This window comes from Prionailurus bengalensis, chromosome B4 (assembly GCF_016509475.1).
Source record: "Prionailurus bengalensis isolate Pbe53 chromosome B4, Fcat_Pben_1.1_paternal_pri, whole genome shotgun sequence".
Lineage (NCBI taxonomy): Eukaryota > Metazoa > Chordata > Mammalia > Carnivora > Felidae > Prionailurus > Prionailurus bengalensis.
The window spans coordinates 80,329,503-80,349,234 of NC_057358.1; the positions used below are offsets into that span (position 1 = coordinate 80,329,503).

At 49.8% G+C, this 19,732-nt stretch overlaps 1 protein-coding gene across 3 annotated transcripts; it reads right to left on the reverse strand.

The window, feature by feature from the left end:
- Positions 1–2,821: 2,821 nt before the first annotated feature.
- On the reverse strand, positions 2,822–9,918 carry NFE2 (nuclear factor, erythroid 2). Of its 3 annotated transcripts, XM_043564180.1 has the most exons (4): positions 9,678–9,918; positions 5,694–5,805; positions 5,301–5,469; positions 2,822–4,106 (listed from the first exon to the last, which is right to left on the reverse strand). In XM_043564180.1, the coding sequence occupies exons 3-4, from the start codon at positions 5,412–5,414 to the stop codon at positions 3,099–3,101; spliced, it is 1,122 nt and encodes a 373-aa protein (XP_043420115.1). In that variant the 5' UTR covers positions 5,415–5,469; positions 5,694–5,805; positions 9,678–9,918; the 3' UTR covers positions 2,822–3,098. The 3 variants fall into 3 exon arrangements, with proteins under 3 accessions (XP_043420115.1, XP_043420116.1, XP_043420114.1); XM_043564181.1 differs by lacking the exon at positions 5,694–5,805; XM_043564179.1 differs by lacking the exon at positions 9,678–9,918 and having other exon boundaries at positions 5,694–6,550.
- Positions 9,919–19,732: the final 9,814 nt, after the last annotated feature.

A 19,732-nucleotide genomic window follows, 5' to 3' on the forward strand; every position in this document is an offset into this window, starting at 1 on the left:
TCTCTCTGAAAAATAAACTAAAAAAATAAAGGAACAAGCAAGACCTAATGTAGGTGGGTAAAGAAAGGTAGAACGACATAAACACTTTAAAACAAAACCACAGGTTGAGTTGAGATTAGGGAGGAACAATTGGTTTGAGAGAGAGGGAGACAGAATCTGAAGCAGGCTCCTGGCTCTGAGGGCAGTCCAGAGCAGACGGGGCTTGAGCCGCAAGATCGTGACCTAAGCCAAAGTTGGATGCTTAACCAGCTGAGCCACCCAGGCATACCAGGTGTTACTATAGAAGTTTTACACCATCAGGATCCTGGTTTAGTGAAAGCAAAAACTGGCTCTGAACTCAGGAGTAAATCTTAGCCTAGTTAGAAGTAGGGTGTTTACAGTGGCCTTCGCAAGTATTTATTGCCAGCTATCTCTGGCTCTTAAAATACCTGGAACCAGGATTAGGTGAGTATGGAAGGGAAGGAAGTCTCTGTGTTTCCAAGGTAATCAAAAGCTTGGGCACAATAATATCCCCTAGCAAATGCTTAACAAATGTCCCCTATGTTAAAGAAAAGGTTATCCAGCCTCGATTTTAAACCTAGCAAAAGAGGGGTATTGAGCTGTGAATGTATAGGCAGCCTTCACTTACCACAGTTTTAACAATCGAATTTTGAGGGGGCCTGGGTGGCTCAGTCAAACATCCCCATTTTTGTTCAGGTCCTGCTTTGAGGATGGTGGCATCAAGCCCTGTGTCAATGTCAGTCTGAGCGTTGGAGCCTGCTTAAGATTTCTCCCTCTTGCCCCTCTCCCCATTTCAGGCTCTTTAAAAAATCTAATTTGTGACATGAAGTTACTAGCAACTCAGGCCACCAGACTGCAAAAAGCGTTCCTATTGAAAGTGAGGTTAATGCCTCTTCCGTCCTGTGTATTTTGCTGCATGTTTTACAAATACAAGATTGTTAAAAAATCCCATACTCTTTAGATGAGGAAAATTACCTTGTTGAAGTTCTACAATCTCTGAAACATAACCCAGGTCACAGTCCACCGGTGTTCCACCCGTTGCTTTGGGTAGCCACGTACCAAGTTGTGTGCATACGTGGTGGTCTTCCGCACTACGGTATATCTTGAGCGCTTGGCATTTCTCCTGTTAGCTCTTTGCATCCCCGGTGTATCTCTAGAACTTAGGTGCTCAGTAAGTGTTGAATAAATGAAGGTCTGATTTTGCCTCCAGGTTAACCACTTTTGTGAATTTGGTTAGAAGTAAAAAAAAAAAAAAAGTCACTGCCCGATGTTCCTCAGGTGAACTAATCCAGTTTTTGTTTTTGTTTTTTTAATATTTATTTATTTTTGGGAGACAGAGTGCAAGCAGGGAGGGGCAGAGAGAGAGGGAGACACAGAATCTGAAGCAGGCTCCAGCCTCCGAGATGTCAGCAGAGCCTGATACGAGGCTCGAACCCACGAAGTGTGGGATCATGACCTGGGCTGAAGTCAGACACTTAACGGACTGAGCCACCCACGTGCCCCAAACTAGTCCAGTTTCTGAACAGCTAATCCCAGGCTCTGCCCTTCACAACTAGATCCCACGTTTTCAATTTTTTTTTTTTTTAGAAAACAGTCGACAAGTTGTCTGAACTGTTTTTAAAAGATCAACTAGGAATCAGCTTTAAGTTGCTTTCATTCCCTAAACCTAGGCTAGAGACCATGTTCCTGAGAATCTATAGGCATAAGGATTCCACACCTCTTTTGATCACTGCCTTTTATGTCTCACAACTGTCTGTGAGAACTTGAAAGTAAGTTTTCCTTGTTGGAATGGAGCTAGTCAAATTGAATAGAAAGGTAAATAGAAGTAAAATACCCTAAAGAGGTAATTGGTGTAATTCAATGACTAGAAAGATGGGGAACCACCTGACTCTAACTTGGGAGATGAAGGTGTCATGTCAGAAGTTTGGATTTTGATGTGATGGATTCTGAAACTTGTTTCTATATGTTTCTTTTTGAGAGACTGAGGGCCAGAGAGAGAGAGAGACCAGAGAATCCCAAGTAGGCTCTGCGCAGAGCCTAAGGCGGGACTCGAACTCACAAACTGGGAGACCATGACCTGAGCCCAAATCCAGAGTCAGATGCTTAACCAACTGAGCCACCCAGGTACCCCAGATTCTGACATTCAATCATGTTCTGCTTCAAGAGAAAAATAAGGGGCCCTAGATCTTCAAGGATCTAGAAAAGGGAGGGCCCCAAACAAGAGCAGGGTAGTGTGTCTAACATAACCAAGGAGATAGAAAATGTTACCAAAATTCATATCCTGCTCCATTCTGGAGCAGGTTTTGCCCAGATTTGGGTATGAAATCCCTTGAAACTCTGATGGCCAATCAAACTATCTCATTCCAATCAAGACCATCTCAGTCTTCTGAATAGAGCTCTGGCACAATCATGATGAGGAAGTCCTGCGGAAGTAGACACAGGGAGAGAACAAGAAAAAGGCCTGTGGGCATTCCAGGCTTTTCTGTTGCTCCAAAGATTGGGAAAGGAGAGGCCTAAACTTCAGAGACCTTGCACCGAGGGTGCAGTCAGTTTGGGCCGCAATCTCAGCTCTCTGAATCCTGGGCCACCAGGGAGGGTGGGCTTCCTCAGATCATCCATGGCGCCTGGCTCTGCAAAAGGAGATTAAGCAGGTAGATCTCCACACTGCTCAAGCCCAAATTTCTTGCGTACCTCTCTCATACAGAGTTGTAGGGGAAAGAAACGAGCCTGGCAGGGTTCCCTCCCCATCACCACCAAGCGGTGAACTTGAAGTGCTCAGCTCATCACTCTCTCTCGAGAAGGAAGACACAGTGGAAGGCTATTAGTGTAGAGCGCTTTATATATCAAAGCTCAAACAAGAGGAGGAGGTTGGAGCCCCGGGAAGCTGAATCACGGCAAAGAGATTCCAACCCTCCCCTCACGTGCTTGTCTCAAGGCAAGCCTTCCTGAACACGCTGTGGACCCTCCAAACGCCAGGTTTCCCACTGTCCCCTTCTGGTCTAGAGAACCCAGTTCCTTCTGGGCCTCAGGGTTGGGGAGTACCTTGATCGGAAGGGACTAAAGGAAATCTCCATCACAGTCCCACCCCTTCGGCCAGCTCAGTCTGTGGCCTCCATCTTGGTCCCCCGGGGCACCAGGAAGATGGCCCCATCAGCGGCCTGTTGCAAAGCATACTCTTCAGGGGAGTAGCTGTTGCCGGCTTCATCCCGCAGGTGCTGGAAAATGTCACAGTACAGCTCTGTCAGCTGTTGGCGCATGACCTCCAGGGTCCGGTCGGCCTCCCCTCTGGCCCGGAGGAGCCGCTCCCGCTCGCTGCCCAGCCTCTCCAGTTCCCGCTCCAACTGCACGATGGTCTCCAACTTTCTCTTGCGACAGTTCTGGGCGGCCACCTTGTTCTTACCCCGCCGTCGGATGTCCCGGACCAATGCCAGCTGGCTCTCCGTCAGTGGGTACCTCGCCAACAGCTCATTAAAGTCATCTACCGGCAAGTTGACAATCTTGTCCGTCGGGAAGGGAATCTTCATGGCCAGGGCCCGTCGCTCATCCCGACTCCCCGCCTCCCCCCGTGCAGTGGACTTGGCCCGCACAGGGCCTGAGGAGGGTTCTAAGGCTAAGGGGGTCTCTGCAGGTGGCAAGGCATAGTTGGGGTGGGCTAAGGAATTGGGCATAAGTGAGTAGGGGTACTCCACCGGGTACATCTCTACATACTCGCCGCGCCGTCGGCCAGCCTCTGTCCCCTCCAGCTCAAGAGATTCAGCATCGCTATAGTTGAGGGATAATCCTGAGTCAGATTCTGGGTCTTCTTGAGGCTTGGGGGGCCCCCCTGGCAGCCCAATGTCCAGGAGAGCCAAAGGATCTGAGAGGGGCTCACTGAGCAGACCGGAGAGAGTCAGTGGCTTGGAGATTGGTATGGCCATGTTGCCATAGGAGTATGAGGGGTCTGGGACATGAGATGTGGGTGCTGGGAGCTCATAGGGTGGTGGAGGAAGGGAGAAGCCAGCATCTGGGTGGATTGAGCAGGGGCAGTAAGTTGGAGGCGGTGGGGGTCCAGGGTATGGGGCCTGGGCAGGGGGCTCAAACGACGTCTCACTTGGAGCATTTAGTCCCTGCAAGAAAAGCCATAAAGAAGTTTTGGAGACAGGCTGAGGAAGAGAAACCAGCTCTCTCTCAGGATCAAGCTGGGTCCTTCTGAAAGACACAGTGAGATAATAACAAGGGAACAGAAAGGTGCTAAAAAATCACCCAAAGCTTCTTGTAAGGTTGCAGCGCAGCTATTTTAAGCAGAAAGCAGCTTAAACTTGAATGAAAGTCACTGAAGTCCGACTTCAGAAAAGACTATCTAATGTTGCAACAACATGGAATCTCCTCTTCAGAAGTTCTGACTGGGTTGAAATGGCTGCTCTTCCTTTATTTCCTTCAGGAACACAAGAAGTGGTTATCTATAATGACCCCCTCAGACGCCTTTCCTGCTATGGTTATCTGGGGTCAAAGGGTCAAGTTCAGACCCTGGTCATGCCCTGGGTGCCCAGCAGAGGGAGCTGCTGCATGGGAGGAGGGCTTAGGGCAGATCCTGAGGACCCAGGCACAGTGGCAGGGGAGAGAAGGGGCGGGGGGCGGGGGGGGGCAGGCAGAGCCAGGTCTGGGGGCCAAGAGGCACCTTGGGGAGCTGGCGCTAGCTCTACCCTCTCCTCTTCAGTCCCTCTGTCCCTGCCCAGGTGCAGAGAGGAGGAGAGAACATGCTGGAAACAGAGCCCCCAACCCACATGGAGGAGCCACCGTGCTCCAGCCCAGCTGGGGACAAAGGCATCATTGTGAGGCCAACAGACACCCCTTTGTCCAACTAGCAGGAGGCGAGGACCCCGTCATAGTCTGACCACCCCCCTTCCCGAGGCCCCTGAACTATTGCTCTACTACCTGAGGGAAAGGGGCCCCGGCATCTGAGGGCAAGGGGAGGAAATGAAGGAAGAAGATGGGCAGGATTGGAGGAGAGGGAGTTCAGAAGGGAAGAAGGTGAGAAAGGGTAGGCGGGGCAGGAGGTGGGGTAGAATGATGTGAGCAGAGTGGCTGCTGGGAGCGCTTACACCCCCCAATCAGATTCTTCCGCCACTCCTATCCCCTGCTCCTCTACACCCCTTTCCCCTTAATGTTCTGGTCTTTCATCCGTATCCCCCTCCTACTCCGACCCTTCCTTTTCCAGTCCCTGGAAGCTTCCCTGTTTGCTCCAGTCCCCTGCCTTCGTCCCAGCCAGCCTCCCTGCTTCTCTGCTCTTCCCTCCCCCAGGTTCCCCCAGCCCCGCTCACCTGCAGCTCAGTGATGGACATGATCTCTTGCCAGGTCAGTTCCATCTCGCCCAGCTCCAGAGTGGGCAACTGTGTCACCCTGTTCCTGCTCTGCTGGGGAGGACACGGGGGCATCCTACTGGGCCAGGGCCTGGTCCAGGGTCCCCAAAGCCCAAAAGGCCCCTGCAACCTGTGGCAAAGGAGAAACAGGCTTTGAAAAAATAAAAAAAAATTTAAAAAAAGAAAAGAAAAGGCCCCTCGAGTGCCCAGCAATTTTGTCCTGCCTCCATGGAGAATTCCCTGCAGCCTCGCCTGAGAGAAGAACAGGCCTCATCCCCCCCCCCCCCCATTATGTTGTCCTCGTCAACCAACTCCTTAAGCAAAGGCTTGTCTGCGGTGTGATCTCTGCCTCACCTGCTGTGGCTGTAGTTGGTTCCTTTGGGAGCACAGTAGGGCTTCACCTTCTTTTTCAGACAAGACGCCTCCTTCTCTTCCTCCTACTTCTTACTCCCCCAAAACCGTATCGCTGGGCAGGGCAGAAGTCACATCTTCTGGTTTGTTTTGGTTTGGTTTTTTTCCCTTGTTCTGGGGCAACATCAGGGATCACTCTGGCTTTCCTCCTCTGTCCTCAGTTTTCCTCCTCTGTCTCATGTTCTCAAGATGAGAGTAAGTGCTTGGGGATCCCCAAGGAGTGTGTTGTGGGAAGAGCCAAGCAGACAGCCCCTCCCCTTCTCCGAGATATGGCCCAGGCCTGGTGGCTGATAGCAGCCCTGCCTTCTCCTCCTATCCTGGCTCTGGGCTCCCCTGCTTGTGCCAGATAAGAGGTTTATCAGCTGGAGGCAGCAGAGGAGGAATGGTCTCTGGGGACACTGGACCTCTCTGTCCTATGTCCCTGCAGGGTCATCTCAGCCATACCCCAACCCACACAGCCAGGCTTCCAGGGTTCCTAAAGGGACAATCATAGCAGAGACCTATTAAGAACTACCAAGAACTGCGCTGATGTTTTCACCATCGTTACTAGTTTATGAGATTGATTTTCACCAAGATCCTATAATGTCCATTCAGAGAGTGACACCCAACCTGGGAAATAACAGGCTCAGGTCTGGAACATACTAGCTAACTCTGCTAGCCTGTACTGGCCTCTCAGACCCCTTCCCATCCCACTCTTGTGTGTCCATACTCCGGTCCTCTATTGGTGGTCTACATCCTATATTGGCCAGTCAGTTCTGTGGAATCTCTTTTCTCCTCTTCTGGGGAATATCCTTTAAAGCCTTACATACACACTCCCCTTCACACACCCCCCCACCCCCCGCTTTCTTTGATGTGGGCTCTAGCTGCTGGTCAGCCACAAAGCAGCAGTGTGAGGTTGGGCAAGGCCATCGCACTTCTCTGAGCTTCTGTTTCCTCATTTATAAAACCAGGGAGTTGGATAAATTGAACTCAGAGGTCCCTTTCTGCGTGGGCAGCTTAACATTCTCAACAAACCCTCACCCCTACCTTCATCTTCCTCTTTATCTGCCCCTCTCCTCATCCTACCTCCCTATTCCCAACACCCATCTCCCTGCATCTGTTCTCTCTGCCTTTGGCAAGAGATTCCAAGTAGATTTTGCAGGGGCCTCCCAATGTCTTAGAGCCAGACCCAGCACCCTACCCCTGCCATATAAGTAAAGGCAGGCAGGTTAGGGGGTGGGAGAAACTTCTAAAAGGACAGAGGATAGGACTGGATGACTTCAAATTACATGACCTTAGATCATCACAAAGATGGCCTATCACAGCTATCTAATATGGAATTCACTCTTTGACTTACCCCAAATTAGCAAGAATTACAAATTATCCTTTTAAAGCTGGATCTACCCTAGCCCTTGCCCCCACCTCTTTGTTACAGTGCTATCCCCAGAGCTGGGAGCTGGTGTAGGCACAGGCCCTTGGCCAGTGGGCAAAGTGGGTGGGGTGTTTATGTCTGTCCAGGATGCCATTTCAACACCGGAACCCCACCCTCCCCCACCCAGGTTCTGGAGGAAATTGCCCAAAGGCAAAGTGAATGGAGAAGGGGTTTAGGGGTTTAGGGGGCAGGGACAATGCTTCTTGCCTCATAGTCCTTCACGTCCCCCTCTGCCCCCCTGCCCCACCTTCTCCCTCCTTGTATCTTCCTGGATCTGACTCTTAGGTGTAGTTCAAAGATCCTGCCCTAGGAGGCAGGAGACCAGGTTCTATGGCCTTCCAAATATGTGACTTTGGCCAAATCACTTCCCCATTCAGTTTCTTCCATTAAATGGAAACAGGACCCTAGAAGCTCTTTGCTATGAGAGGCAGTATCTGGCATCTAGTTCAGGCAGTCACAAACTGGACGATGCACTGCATTCATGCATCGTACTTGTAAAAACACAGGCTCCTTCCTGCAAGCCATCCCAGACCTACTGAATTGAATTCATAGGTGCAGGTACCCAGCAATCAGCATTTTAACAAGTGCCCTAGTGTTTCTGATGCCAGAAGCCCACCCCACCTTGAGAAACGCTCAACTAGTCCAGCCATATGTATTTACAGGAAAGAACACAAAGCCAGAAAAGAACCTGGCAAATGATCTCTAGACTTCTCTTAGCTTCAAACCCATGACCCAGGCAAGGCTGGATTCTAGGCTGCCCTGGTCTCTGAGACTAGATATCAGTCCCTTCTCATGAAGACCGGGAGCCCTATCTGCCTTGCACCTTTGAGACAAGGAAATGAGAATCCAGAAGGGTCCCTCGGGGAGGCAAGAGGTCAGGGAAGAGGGAGTTGATGAGAATCTCTGGACCAGCTCCAACCATCTCCCTGGTGCCGCGTCAAGTTTGTACCAGGCCAAAGGGGAGTAGTATGTTTCCCCCTAAATACTCAGGGATTGGTAGTGGTCTATACACCAGGCATAGTCCCCTCTGGGTCTTAGGAGCCTACCTTTCTAAGGATGGGACTGGAAGACGGGCTGGCAGCTAGTGATACAGATCAGGGAGGAGGGTGTAGTCAGAATTGGATCAAACAGAACATCACAGAGGACGCAGAAGCTGGACAGATCCTGGGAAAGGAGAGTGAGCCTCCCCGTGTCCCTTTTGCTTTACAGTAAACAGTTCCCAGTTTCCAGTTTCACCTGCACTTTGAGGTCACACAGCCATCTTCCTCCCCACCAACATGTATCAGGTAGGACTGAAGCCATCTTCAGGGACTCTAATCCATCCTCCTTCCTGTGATCCTGATGGTCCTACCCAGAAAGATCTTATCACAGGAAAGTGATCACAGAATGATATGGAGCTTTCTGCTTAAGGATTCGAGATGAGGACCATTTGGGAAGGGATGCCTTGACGGGGAGACAGAGATAGAGAGGGTGCTTGCTTCTGGGATTCTGTTCTGAGGCTTGTTAGACCACCCCGCCTCTCCAGGTGTCAACAGAAGCAGTGAAAGAATGGGCATGGATCAGCAACACCTGGGGTGTTGGAGAGGCAAGAGAGCAAGCTATTTAGAGAGGTTAAGAAGAATCCCAAAAGAGGGAGAAGCACATAGAGGTAAAATAGAGAAACAGAACGGAAGAAAAGGGGAGAGAGATTTGCTCAGAGTGAGGATTAGTCTCCTGAGGGCATACATGACTCAAACAGGTGTATGGGAACAGGGGAGAAAGGCACATGTCTCTGTTATCCTCACTCAGTCCCTAGAAACCAAACCCCGGTCATTTGGGGGCCAATTACTAGAGAGAATCCCAGCCCCAGCAGATCTGATACCTCCCCTCTTCTGTTCCACGGCTACCCTGCCTCCTACTTCCCAAGCTGCTAAGATTTCCAGTCTGAAGGAAGCGCACTGGGGGCCAGATGCCTTCCTCTCCCTGCTGGTTCCAGCTGATCTCTAACTGCCCCGGGGGCCTGGGAGAAGTGAGGGGGGCAAAGGAGGCAAGACCTCAACAGCCCTGCGCCCACCACTCCATCCTGCTGCCATGGTTGGCAGCGATCCAGGCATCCGGTGTCTCCGATTCCTCACCTTCCCCCAAATCTTCCCAGCTGGCCAGACAGGGCAGTGATGGACGGGAGTAGGGAAGGACGGTGCCATATACCTGAGAGTCTATCGGTTCTCCAGGGGCAGCCCCCTGCCAAAGGGTTCTGCCTCAGCCCCTCAGAGGTGCCTGGGAGGACACTTGCCTGGTCCCCATCTACAGCCTCTCACCCCAAGCCTCTCAGAGTGCTCCAGAAGCCATCAAGGTCTTCTCCCAGATGAATTCCCAAAGATGTCAAATTCCTAAACCCAGGGCAGCCTAGGAAGCCCTGAGATCTCCCAGGGACGTGAGGAAAGTTGGTTCTTTTCTCCCTCTGCCACCTCCACCTCCCCAGCTCGCCTCTCGGGGGAACCCACTGAAATCCCCCTCCCACCCTGCCCGTCAGGCACCTGTGCAGGGTCCAAGCAGAGTGAGGAGAGAGATGTGGCTCCTGGGTGCTGTCTCTGGGGAGGCTGGGCCTGGGCTGACACCTCCTGGGTGAGGATCTCTGCTACCTCTGAAAACGGGGGAGGGCTGCGCCCCGCCCCCGGGCCATTACTGAGCACTGAGTATGGAGGGAGAGCGCCGGGCGGCGCACCAGCCTCCACTGTGAAGCCCTCGGCCTGAGTTCTCCGTCCTTCCTGCAACCCTCCCCTTTCCCCGTGGCCCTCCTCTCCTCCTGCCCCTTCTGGCCAAGAGAGGAAACTTGAGCCCGGTGTGGTTTCTGCCCACACCCCGCCCCCACCTTGTTCCCCGGCCAGCGGGGGCACACACGGTTCCCAGCGGCTCCCAGCCCTCCTTTTGAGCCCAGGAGTCCCGCCAGGCCTGCGTTTCTCCTATGCACAGGATGAATTCCAACCCGGTAGCTCGCTCCAAAGTGACCTCTAAACTTTATACAGGTCGCAACCTCCTTCCTTCTGCCCTCTTGACTCTCTCTGAGACAGGGAAACTGAGTCACAGCGAGGTGGATGGCAGCGAAAGATAAGGACCTAATGTCTAGTGTCCCAGCTGCTTAGGCAGGTGGGCATGGAGGGCGCTGCTTTTATTTAAGGAAAGCCTGGGTTCTGGGAAAGAGGCAGGGGAGCTCTTTTGGGGAGGAGGGGCAGTTGCTGCTTTGATGTGTCCTTTCACCTGTAGCCCTCTCCCCTCCCCCAGCAGCCTCAGATGTCCTAGGACAAAGGCCTCTTTCTTGGCCAGGTTTGTTGTCAGTGTGTGAGGGGAGTTGGATGTGTGTGGGGGCGCCCAGAAGGGACACTATTCACCTCTCTTAAAGGGGGCCCTGGGTGCCAGGCCGGGCACCCGAACACATGGCAGCTGCATACTCTGGACAGGCCAGGACACCTGTATAGGGTATCAGGTTCATCCCCAGCACCCACAGCAGCTCTTTCTGAGGCCAGTAAGTACTCCCAGAAGTCACTCCATCATCCCTTGGCCTCCAACACACAACCCCAAGACCCAGGCCAGACAGATCTCTCTCTGGAGACTAGAAGAGGCTTCCTTCCTCCTAGCTTACTTTTACTGACTCTTAGCTGTCAGGAAAGTCCCTCCTATGTCTAGCTTCAGTCCTTACAGCTGCAGCTGAGGCTTTTTCTCTGTTTTTTTCTTCTTATAATGTTCGAGTTATACTGGAAACAAAGAGTGGGAGGCAGACAGGTGTTACCCCAAGGCAGAGCTGGCACCCAGCCAACATCCTCTGATAGGCTCCTGTTCACTGTTAAAATAATGGGAATGTTCTGTTTCCTTTGGTAACGCATAGCTGCTGGGAGTCCTCCTCCAAGTGTTCCCCACCCCTACAGCTCTACATCAACCCCACTTCTCCCTTAGGGACCTTCCACAGCCAGCAGCACAAGCAAGCAATTCAAGCGGCAGTTTGATACGGCTTCTTTGCATCCTTCTTGCAGCCTGTGTGTGTGGGACTGATCAACACCCACCCCAAACCCATGGTTACATGCTTTGGATTCCATCACTAGCCCAGGAGATGATGATTCTACATGCGTGATCTATGTAGGACAGGAGGGGACCCACGGCTTCATTGCACGGCACATGTGGGTCCAGAATCTCTTGATGACCTGGCCGTGAATCTGGGTCACATACCTGGAATCTGGGCATTCAGACACAGCTCTCTCAGTGGCATACTTATTCTGGCCCCTCAGAGGGGATGAAGGGTGGTGATAGTCACACTGGTGGCTGATTAAATAATGATATCAGGTTACAGCTAGTCAACAGTTATTGAATGAAAACTACCGATTCAGGCCACGGTTGTGGCATTGCAGATACAACTGTGGATAACACAAGCCTCATCGCTCGTTAATTCATTCAACAAATATTTACTGAGTGTCTGCTATGTTTTATACTCCAGGAACACGAAGATGAATAAGACATAGTCTATGTCCTCACTCACAGTCTAGTTGGGGAATGACACTAATAAAGGTCTATATAAAGTGCTTTGGGGGCACCTAGGTGGCTCAGTTGGTTAAGCATCCAACTTTGCCTCAGGTCATGATCTCACCATTTGTGAGTTCGAGACCTGCGTCAGGCTCTGTCCTGACAGCTTGGAGCCTGGAGTCCGCTTCGGATTCTGTGTCTCCCTCTCTCTCTCAGCTTTCTCCCCTGCTCACACTCTGTCTCTCTCAAAAATGAATAAACGTTAAAAAAAAAAATGAAAAAAAAAATAAAGTGCCGTGGAGTCGAATTTCTGCTTTGTGAAATTCAGGAAAGGCTTCACAGAGGAGGTGACGATTGAGCTGGGCTGTGGAGAATGACTAGGGGTTCACCAGACAGAGAGGGGGAGAAGGGTGTTCCAAGCAAAGGTATGAAGGAACAGAGGCATAAAATGTGAAATAGTACTTTGGGTCTACTAGGGTGGGGTGTGGGGTAGGAGCAGTGGAAGAGAAGCCTGGGAAGTTCGGAGCTAGATTGTAAAGTCTTGAAAGTCAAGCTAGGGAAGCAGTTTCCTACTTATTTCAGGGGAACAGACACGATCATGTACAGCAAACCGAGTGAACAGATAGTCTTCACTGAGGCGACTGGCCAGACAGAAGTGTCTCTCCCACCTCTCCCCCACTCTCCTCCTGTAGGAAGAGGCCATTACAGCTGTTCCCAGGCTGTGTCCTGCCTCCAGAGCATCCTTTACAGCCCTCAGGGGTGGGAATGATTCCTTCAGCTTCCGCCTCTCAGATTCCTGATGTCCAGAGTCAACAGCCTTCTTCTTTTAATGTTTATTTATTTATTTTGAGAGACAGAGACCACGAGCAGGGAGCCGGAGAGAGGCAGAGAGAGAGGGGGAGAGAGAGAGAATCCCAAGCAGGCTCCACACCGTCAGCACAGAGCCTGACGCTGAGCTTGAACTCACAAACCGTGAGATCATGACCTGAGCTGAAATCGAGAGTCGGACGCTTAACCAACTGAGCCGCCTGGGCGTCCCCAAAGTCAACAACCTTCTATCTTAAGTCTTTGCCTTAATTTACGATTAACAGGGAATTAGGAGCCTGAATGGGTTGGATCGTGCCTGTGGCTTGGCAAGGCAAGATACCTGAGAGTTTCCTATCTCAAGATTCTCCCCCTTCAGCAAAGGTAGCAGACAGAACATGGAGAAAAACATAGCAACAGATCTTTACTGTTATACCATTCTCCATCCATGCTGCTCACCTATCCCCAGAAGGCTGACTTGTCACCCCTGATGAATCCACCCCCCACCCTCACTCCAACGCATGTGCACACCACCACCAGCATCAGGTCAAGCCACAAGCAATGTTGCCAAACACCCCACTGGGTTATGCAACCAGCTTCCCGAGTAGGGCGGGGTAAGTAGAGGTGGAACCAGGGGAGGGCCATGGGTCCCAGAGGGAGATGGCTGCCTTGCCTGCTTGCCTGCTGGTCTGACCGCAGTGGCCCCAGGGGGCGGGGGCAAGCCTGGACCTTTATCAGTGCCCTGCAGGGCTGCACCCGCCACCCCCCGGCTTCCTCTCTCAACAGACGGAAAGGGGAGGCAGCCACAGGAGGCGAGGGGAGGGCTGGGCGTTATCCTAGGCACCAGAGCCTGGCGGTTACCCCGGATGGCTGGGGGAGGTAGGGATGGGGGGTCTGGGACCCCAGAATAGTTGAGGCCTCTCTTACTAAAGTAAACTGAGGCCCAGGTAGTAGAACCAGATCTCCTAAACCATCCATTGGTTTCTTCCTTGTGTTCTAGTTTGGGTGAGGATCATATAAAACTGTCTTTGAGGAGGTTGCTTTGCCCTGGTTAAGAATTCTTAGAGGATTGACTCAGGCAGGAGTTGAGGGGAGACTGAGTCCCACTCTCAGACCAAGAAACCTTGGAGCTTATGGGTCCAAGGTGTTGGGTAAGACTGAGGTTCCCAGACTCCGGCATCTAAGAGCTGTGCCCTGATAGCAGAACCTAGCCGTGAACCCCAAATGGATGAAGGCTAATAGATAAGTCCAGAGTAGCCCTGAAGGAATAACCCCCAGGGCTCACTTCTAAACCTCCAAAGAGATGTGAGCATGACACTTAGCGGAATGCAGGAGGACCAGATCCTGAATCCTGAGGCCTGGGCTTAAGTCAGCATTTCCAGGCGATGTGCCTTGGGGCAGCCCACCCTTTCCGAGCTTGGTCTCCCCACCTGAAAAATGGAGATAATGATGATAATACCTATTTGGTGGTGTTGTTGGGAAGATGAAAAGGAATCAATAGGAAATTGGAGTCTGTTATGGTCGGGAAAGGGAAGCTTCAAAGCCTGAGGCCACAGGGCCTCAGGGGCTTGAGGGATAAGACCGACCCATCTGGAGGCCACACTCCTGTGGAGAGACGCTTGGAACAGAATGGCAGCCAGTGGGCAGCCTGACTCTGGGAGACATCTAGGCCTAGGATGCAGCAGTTGGTTGGGGAGAGTGGTGGCTAGACTTCCAGGAACTAGCCCTCAGGCCATGTCTCTCCCACCGGCACTATTGGGCGGGGACAGTTTTAGCCACACGATGGGCACAGGGCCAGCCTTATGGGCTTCAGCCACCTTCCAGGAACCCAAAACCCCTACCCCCACCTCACCCTGTCGCAATCCTCTGCAGGGGCGGGGCTGCCTAGGAAGTGCCACCCTCTGCTCCTTACAGGATGAAAGACTTGATGCCTATTTTTTTTTTTTTAATGTTTATTTTTGAGAGGGAGAGAGACAGAGCGTGAGTAGGGGAGGGGCAGAGAGAGAGAGAGGGAGACACAGAATCCGAAGCAGGCTCCAGGCTCTGAACTGACAGCACAGAGCCCTAAGCGGGGCTCTAACCCACAAACTGCGAGATCATGACCTGAGCCAAAGTCAGACGCTTAACTGACTGAGCCACCTAGGTGCCCCTAAATCTTTTCTTTTCTTTCCTTCCCTTCCTCTTCCTTCCTTCCTTTCTTCCTTCCTTTCTTTCTCCTTCCTTCCTTCCTTCCTTCCTTCCTTCCTTCCTTCCTTTCCTTTCTTTCTTTTGAGAGTGCATGAACTGGGGGATGGAAGGGAGGGGAGAGAGAGAATCTGAATCAGGCCCCATGCCCAGCCCAGAGCTTGATTTGGGGCTTGATCGCATGACCCTGAAATCATGACCTGACCTGGAATGTTTAACCAACTGAGATGTTTAACCCACTGAGGTATCCATGTGCCCCTAAATATTTTATTTTATTTTTGAAGTTTATTTATTTATTTTGAGAGAGAGAGAGAGAGAGAGAGAGAGAGAGAGAGTGTGTGTGTGTGTGTGTGTGTGTGAGTGGGAGAGGAGCAGAGAGAGAGGGAGAGGGAGAGAATCCCAAGCAGGGTCCACACGGAGCCAGAGTCGGGGCTCCAACTCACAAACCGTGAGATCATGACCTGAGCCAAAACCAAGAGTCAGATGCCCAATTGACTGAGCCACCCAGGTGCCCCTAAATATTTTATTTTCTAATATTTTATTGTGTATATGAGTTTGTGCTTTATTATATTCCCCTGTAATCGAGATGGTATAAACTGTATTGTACAAAACTTGACTCAGGCACTATAGCATTAAGACTAAGAACATGAATTTTAGGGGCACCTGGCTGGCTCAGTCAGTGAAGCACATGACTCTTGATCTTGGGATTGTGGGTTTGATCCCCACATTAGGTGTAGAGATTACTTAAATTAAAATCTTAAGGGGCACCAGCCTGGCTGGCTTAGGCGGAAAAGCATGCAACTTTTGAACTTGAGGTCGTGAATTTGAGCCCCATATTGGGTGTAGAGATTACTTAAACAAATAAAAACTTTTAAAAAACCTTTAAAATTTTGTTTTCTAAAGTTTTTATTTGTTTAAGTAATCTCTATACCCAGTGTGGGGCCCGAACTCACAACCCCAAGATCAAGAGTCATATGCTCTTCTGACCAAGCCAACCAGGCACCCCCCAATTTTTTCTTAAAAGTTTATTTATTTATTTTGAGAGAGACAGTGTGTGAACAGGGGAGGGGCGGAGGGAGAGGGAGAGAGAGAATCCCAAGCAAGTCCCTCCTTTACTGTCAGCGCAGAGCCTGATTCTGGGATTGATCTCAGGAATCGTGAGATCACAACCTGAGCCAAAATCAACAGTTGGACGCTTAACCAACTGAGTCATCCAGGCGCCGCACCCCCCCTCCAAATTTTTAAAAAATGTTTACTTATAAGGGGTGCCTCAGTCGGTTGAGCAACTGACTTTCTCGCTCAGGTCATGATCTCACGGTTTGTGAGTTCGACCCCGCGTCGGGCTCTGTGCTGACAGCTCAGAGCCTGGAGCCTGCTTCTGATTCTGTCTCCCTCTCTCTCTGCCCCTCCCCCACTCATGCTCTGTCTCTCTCTGTCTGAGAAATAAATAAACATAAAACATTTTTTTTTAATGTTTATTTATTTCTCAGACAGAGAGAGAGAGAGAGAAAGCGTGCGTGCACACATGCGGGCAAGTGGGGGAGGGGCAGAGAGAGAGGGGGACAGAGGATCTGAAGCCAGCTCTGCGCTCAAACTCATGAACTGTGAGATGGTGACCTGAGCCGAAGTCAGACACTTAACTGACTGAGCCACCCCGGTGCCCCCCGCCACCCCCCTTTTTTTTAAGAGCATGAATTTTGAAATTGGAAGCGCCTGCACTCTGACAATCACTTTGAGATCTTAAGCAAATTATTTAATCTCTCTGAGCCTGATTTTACCCACCTAGTAATTTGGGGGATAATAACAATACTTATATGTTATTGTGAAAAATAAATTAGTTAAAAACCAGGTATATATGTTTAATTCAGTGATTCAGTGCCTGGGATATAGTGAGCACTATTAAATGGTACATATGTATGTGGCACATCTGATATTATTATTAAATAATTAAATTATTACATTAAATTGTTGTTAACTAGTAGATAAACATCTTATTGAGAAGGATTGCATTTCATGTTTTGTCTTTTTTATATATACAAGGTGTCTAATTCTGAGCATAAATACTCTCACTCAATCAACAAATATTTCTAGAGTACTTACCAAGTTGCTAAATTTGGAGGATACCAAGAAAACTAAGTTGTGATTTTTGCCTTTGGGCACTCACAGTCTAATGGTGCAGACACCTGTATAAACAGATTAGTGGATATGGCCAGTGATGTGAGGATAGGTAAGTTAATTTTGGGGGGAATGAAGGAAAAGGGGCAACTATTTTAGGGAAGGCCTTGGAGAGGAGGTAACCTTTCAACTAGTCTTGAAAGATGGAAAAATCTGAATTTCCTAGGGAGAAAAATGAGTGACAACATACTGGGCAGAAGAAACAATATATGCAAATGCACAGTTGTGGGGGAAAAGCCTGTTAGATTTGACCAGTTACATTGTATGGAAACCCCAATGTTGTAAAAAGAGGTTTGGGTGGAGAGGAAGTTTTCCTGACGTTTTCTGGGACAGCCGAATGGATCTTAGTGAAGAGATTCAGGGCCCACACCCTGCCTGGAGGCTAGTTGCCTATCAAAGTTCTCAGATAGCCCCCTCCCTCCAAGTACCCTGGGCCAATTTGGGTTGACCTACGCTGGGAAAACTTAGAGGGCTTCACTGAGGTTCTTCCAGTCTCTAGGAGTGACCATCTTGGCCAAAACTGACAAGGAGGGGACATTCTGGGGTTCTCTTCACCTTGGTGAGCCTGGGCTCACCTTTATGTAGCACAGGGAGACACTGGGTGAAAGTTGCCTAGTTTGCCCCGTACCTCTGGGCCCCTTCCAAAATTTTCTTGTATTTAAAGCTTCTTCCAAAAAGCCGTTCTTCACACTAGGGACTCACATTTTCCCTGTTGGCAATTCTTAAGTGTGTTCTCCCTGTTTGCAGCTGAAACCATGCTCGTAACCTGTATATCCTGGTCATATTTTCCCCAAAGAGATCACTTGCCAGAGAATGACCCACAAGGAGGAAGGTGGAGGGCTCCTGGCCTTGTCTTCCCCAAACTATCAGCTTTCCTTTTCCCGAATGAAGGGACAGAAGAAAAGAGACAGAGATCCAGACTGAGGATTGGTGGAGAGCCAGAAGCTCAGTTACCCGGACAAGAAATGAAAAGCAGACTTAATTGTTTCTTACTCTCTGGTGGGAGGAGAGGTGGAAAGAAGAAATAAGGAAAGACCAAGGGTTGGAGAAGAAAAGAAAGCTGGAACAATTTAATTCAGATAAAATCTGAAATGTCCAAGTAACTTACCTTCTGTGCACCATTTTCTGCTTTTTCTTTTCATACCCTAACACCACTCCTCCCACCCAATTACCCCTTTTTCCTCAAGGACCTCTAAACCATTGGTACTATGTCTTTATTTTATTCTTTAAGTAATCCATCAACTGCCCTTCATATCCAGAACTATAAACTTGCAGACACTGTTAACTTCTTTGCCCTTTTCCCCCTCCATTCAACTTTCCTGGGAAAGAAAAAAAAATCCATTCTGGGGAGGCTGACTGGCTCAGTCAGTAGAGCATACTACTCTTGATCTCAGAGTTGTTAGTTTGGGTCCCATACTGGGTGTAGAGATTACTTAAGAAATAAAAAAAATTGGGGCGCCTGGATGGCTCAGTCAGTTGAGTGTCTGACTTCAGCTCAGGTCATGATCTCACAGCTAGTGGGTTCGAGTCACGCATCGGGCTCTGAGCTGTCAGCACAGATTCTGTGCTGCTTCGAATTCTGTCTCTTCCTCTCTCTCTCTCTGCCCCTAACCCGCTCTCATTCTGTCTTTGTCTCTCTCAAAAATAAATAAATGTTGGGGCGCCTGGGTGGCGCAGTCGGTTAAGCGTCCGACTTCAGCCAGGTCACAATCTCGCGGTCCGGGAGTTCGAGCCCCGCGTCAGGCTCTGGGCTGATGGCTCAGAGCCTGGAGCCTGTTTCTGATTCTGTGTCTCCCTCTCTCTCTGCCCCTCCCCCGTTTGTGCTCTGTCTCTCTCTGTCCCAAAAATAAATAAACGTTGAAAAAAAAAATTAAAAAAAAATAATAAAATAAATGTTTAAAAAAAATTAAAAAAAGAAATAAAAAAATTAATTCTGGTTAAATCCAACAATTTAGCCTCTCCACATCTATACCTAGGCAGCTAAATATTGATAGAGAAAATCTCAGATTCTTGCTGAATTGTATCACTTTATTTTTCTTTGTATTAAAAAAAATTTTTTTTTATGTTTATTTTTTAGAATGAGAGAGACAGGGGCGCCTGGGTGGCTCAGTCAGTTAAGTTTCCGACTTCGGCTCAGGTCATGATCTCGCGGTCCTGAGTTCGAGCCCCATGTCCGGCTCTGTGCTGACCGCTCAGAGCCTGGAGCCTGTTTCCGATTCTGTGCCTCCCTCTCTCTCTGACCCTCCCCCGTTCATGCTCTGTCTCTCTCTGTCTCAAAAATAAATAAACATTAAAAAGAAAAAAAAAAAAAAAAAAGAATGAGAGAGACAGAGCACAAGCAGGGAGAGGGCAGTGAGAGAGGGAGACACAAAATCCGAAGCAGGCTCTAGGCGCTGAGCTGTCAGCACAGAGCCGATGCAGGGCTGGAAACCACGGACGGCGAGATCATGACCTGAGCCCAAATCCGATGCTTAACTGCCTGAGTCACCCAGGCACCCCTGACTTGTATCACTTTCAATTTATGCACCCAAAACTCAACATTGCCCAATACTACATTTCCTTGGTAAATTCTCATTTCTACTCTGCTCAATAACTATTTCACACCTTCTGTCTTCTAAAATCTCCAACACCCCCTCCACTTCCCTCTTAGCAGATGACCTGGCCTCGTATTTCATTGATAAAATAGACGCAGTTAGATGGATTGTCTGATTTTTCTAATACCAAATCCACCAGCTTACTTGCACGCGTTCCCACATGCTGAGAGCCTTCTACCTTATTAAGATGAAAGAAGTATCCCTGTTCCCAACTAAAGCCACCTCCTCTCAGCTCTGTGAAAAGATGAGAAAATTCGATTCCTCTGATGTATAGCTAACATTAAATTCTGCACCATACACAGCAAGGTTGCTCTCTGTACAGC

Coding starts and splice junctions, on each gene's coding strand:
- NFE2 (XM_043564181.1), bottom strand. CDS start 5,414: ATGCCCCCGTGTCCTCCCCAGCAGAGCAGGAACAGGGTGACACAGTTG. Junction 4,107..5,300: donor TGTCCATCACTGAGCTGCAG/GTGAGCGGGGCT, acceptor CTTTTCTTGCAG/GGACTAAATGCTCCAAGTGA.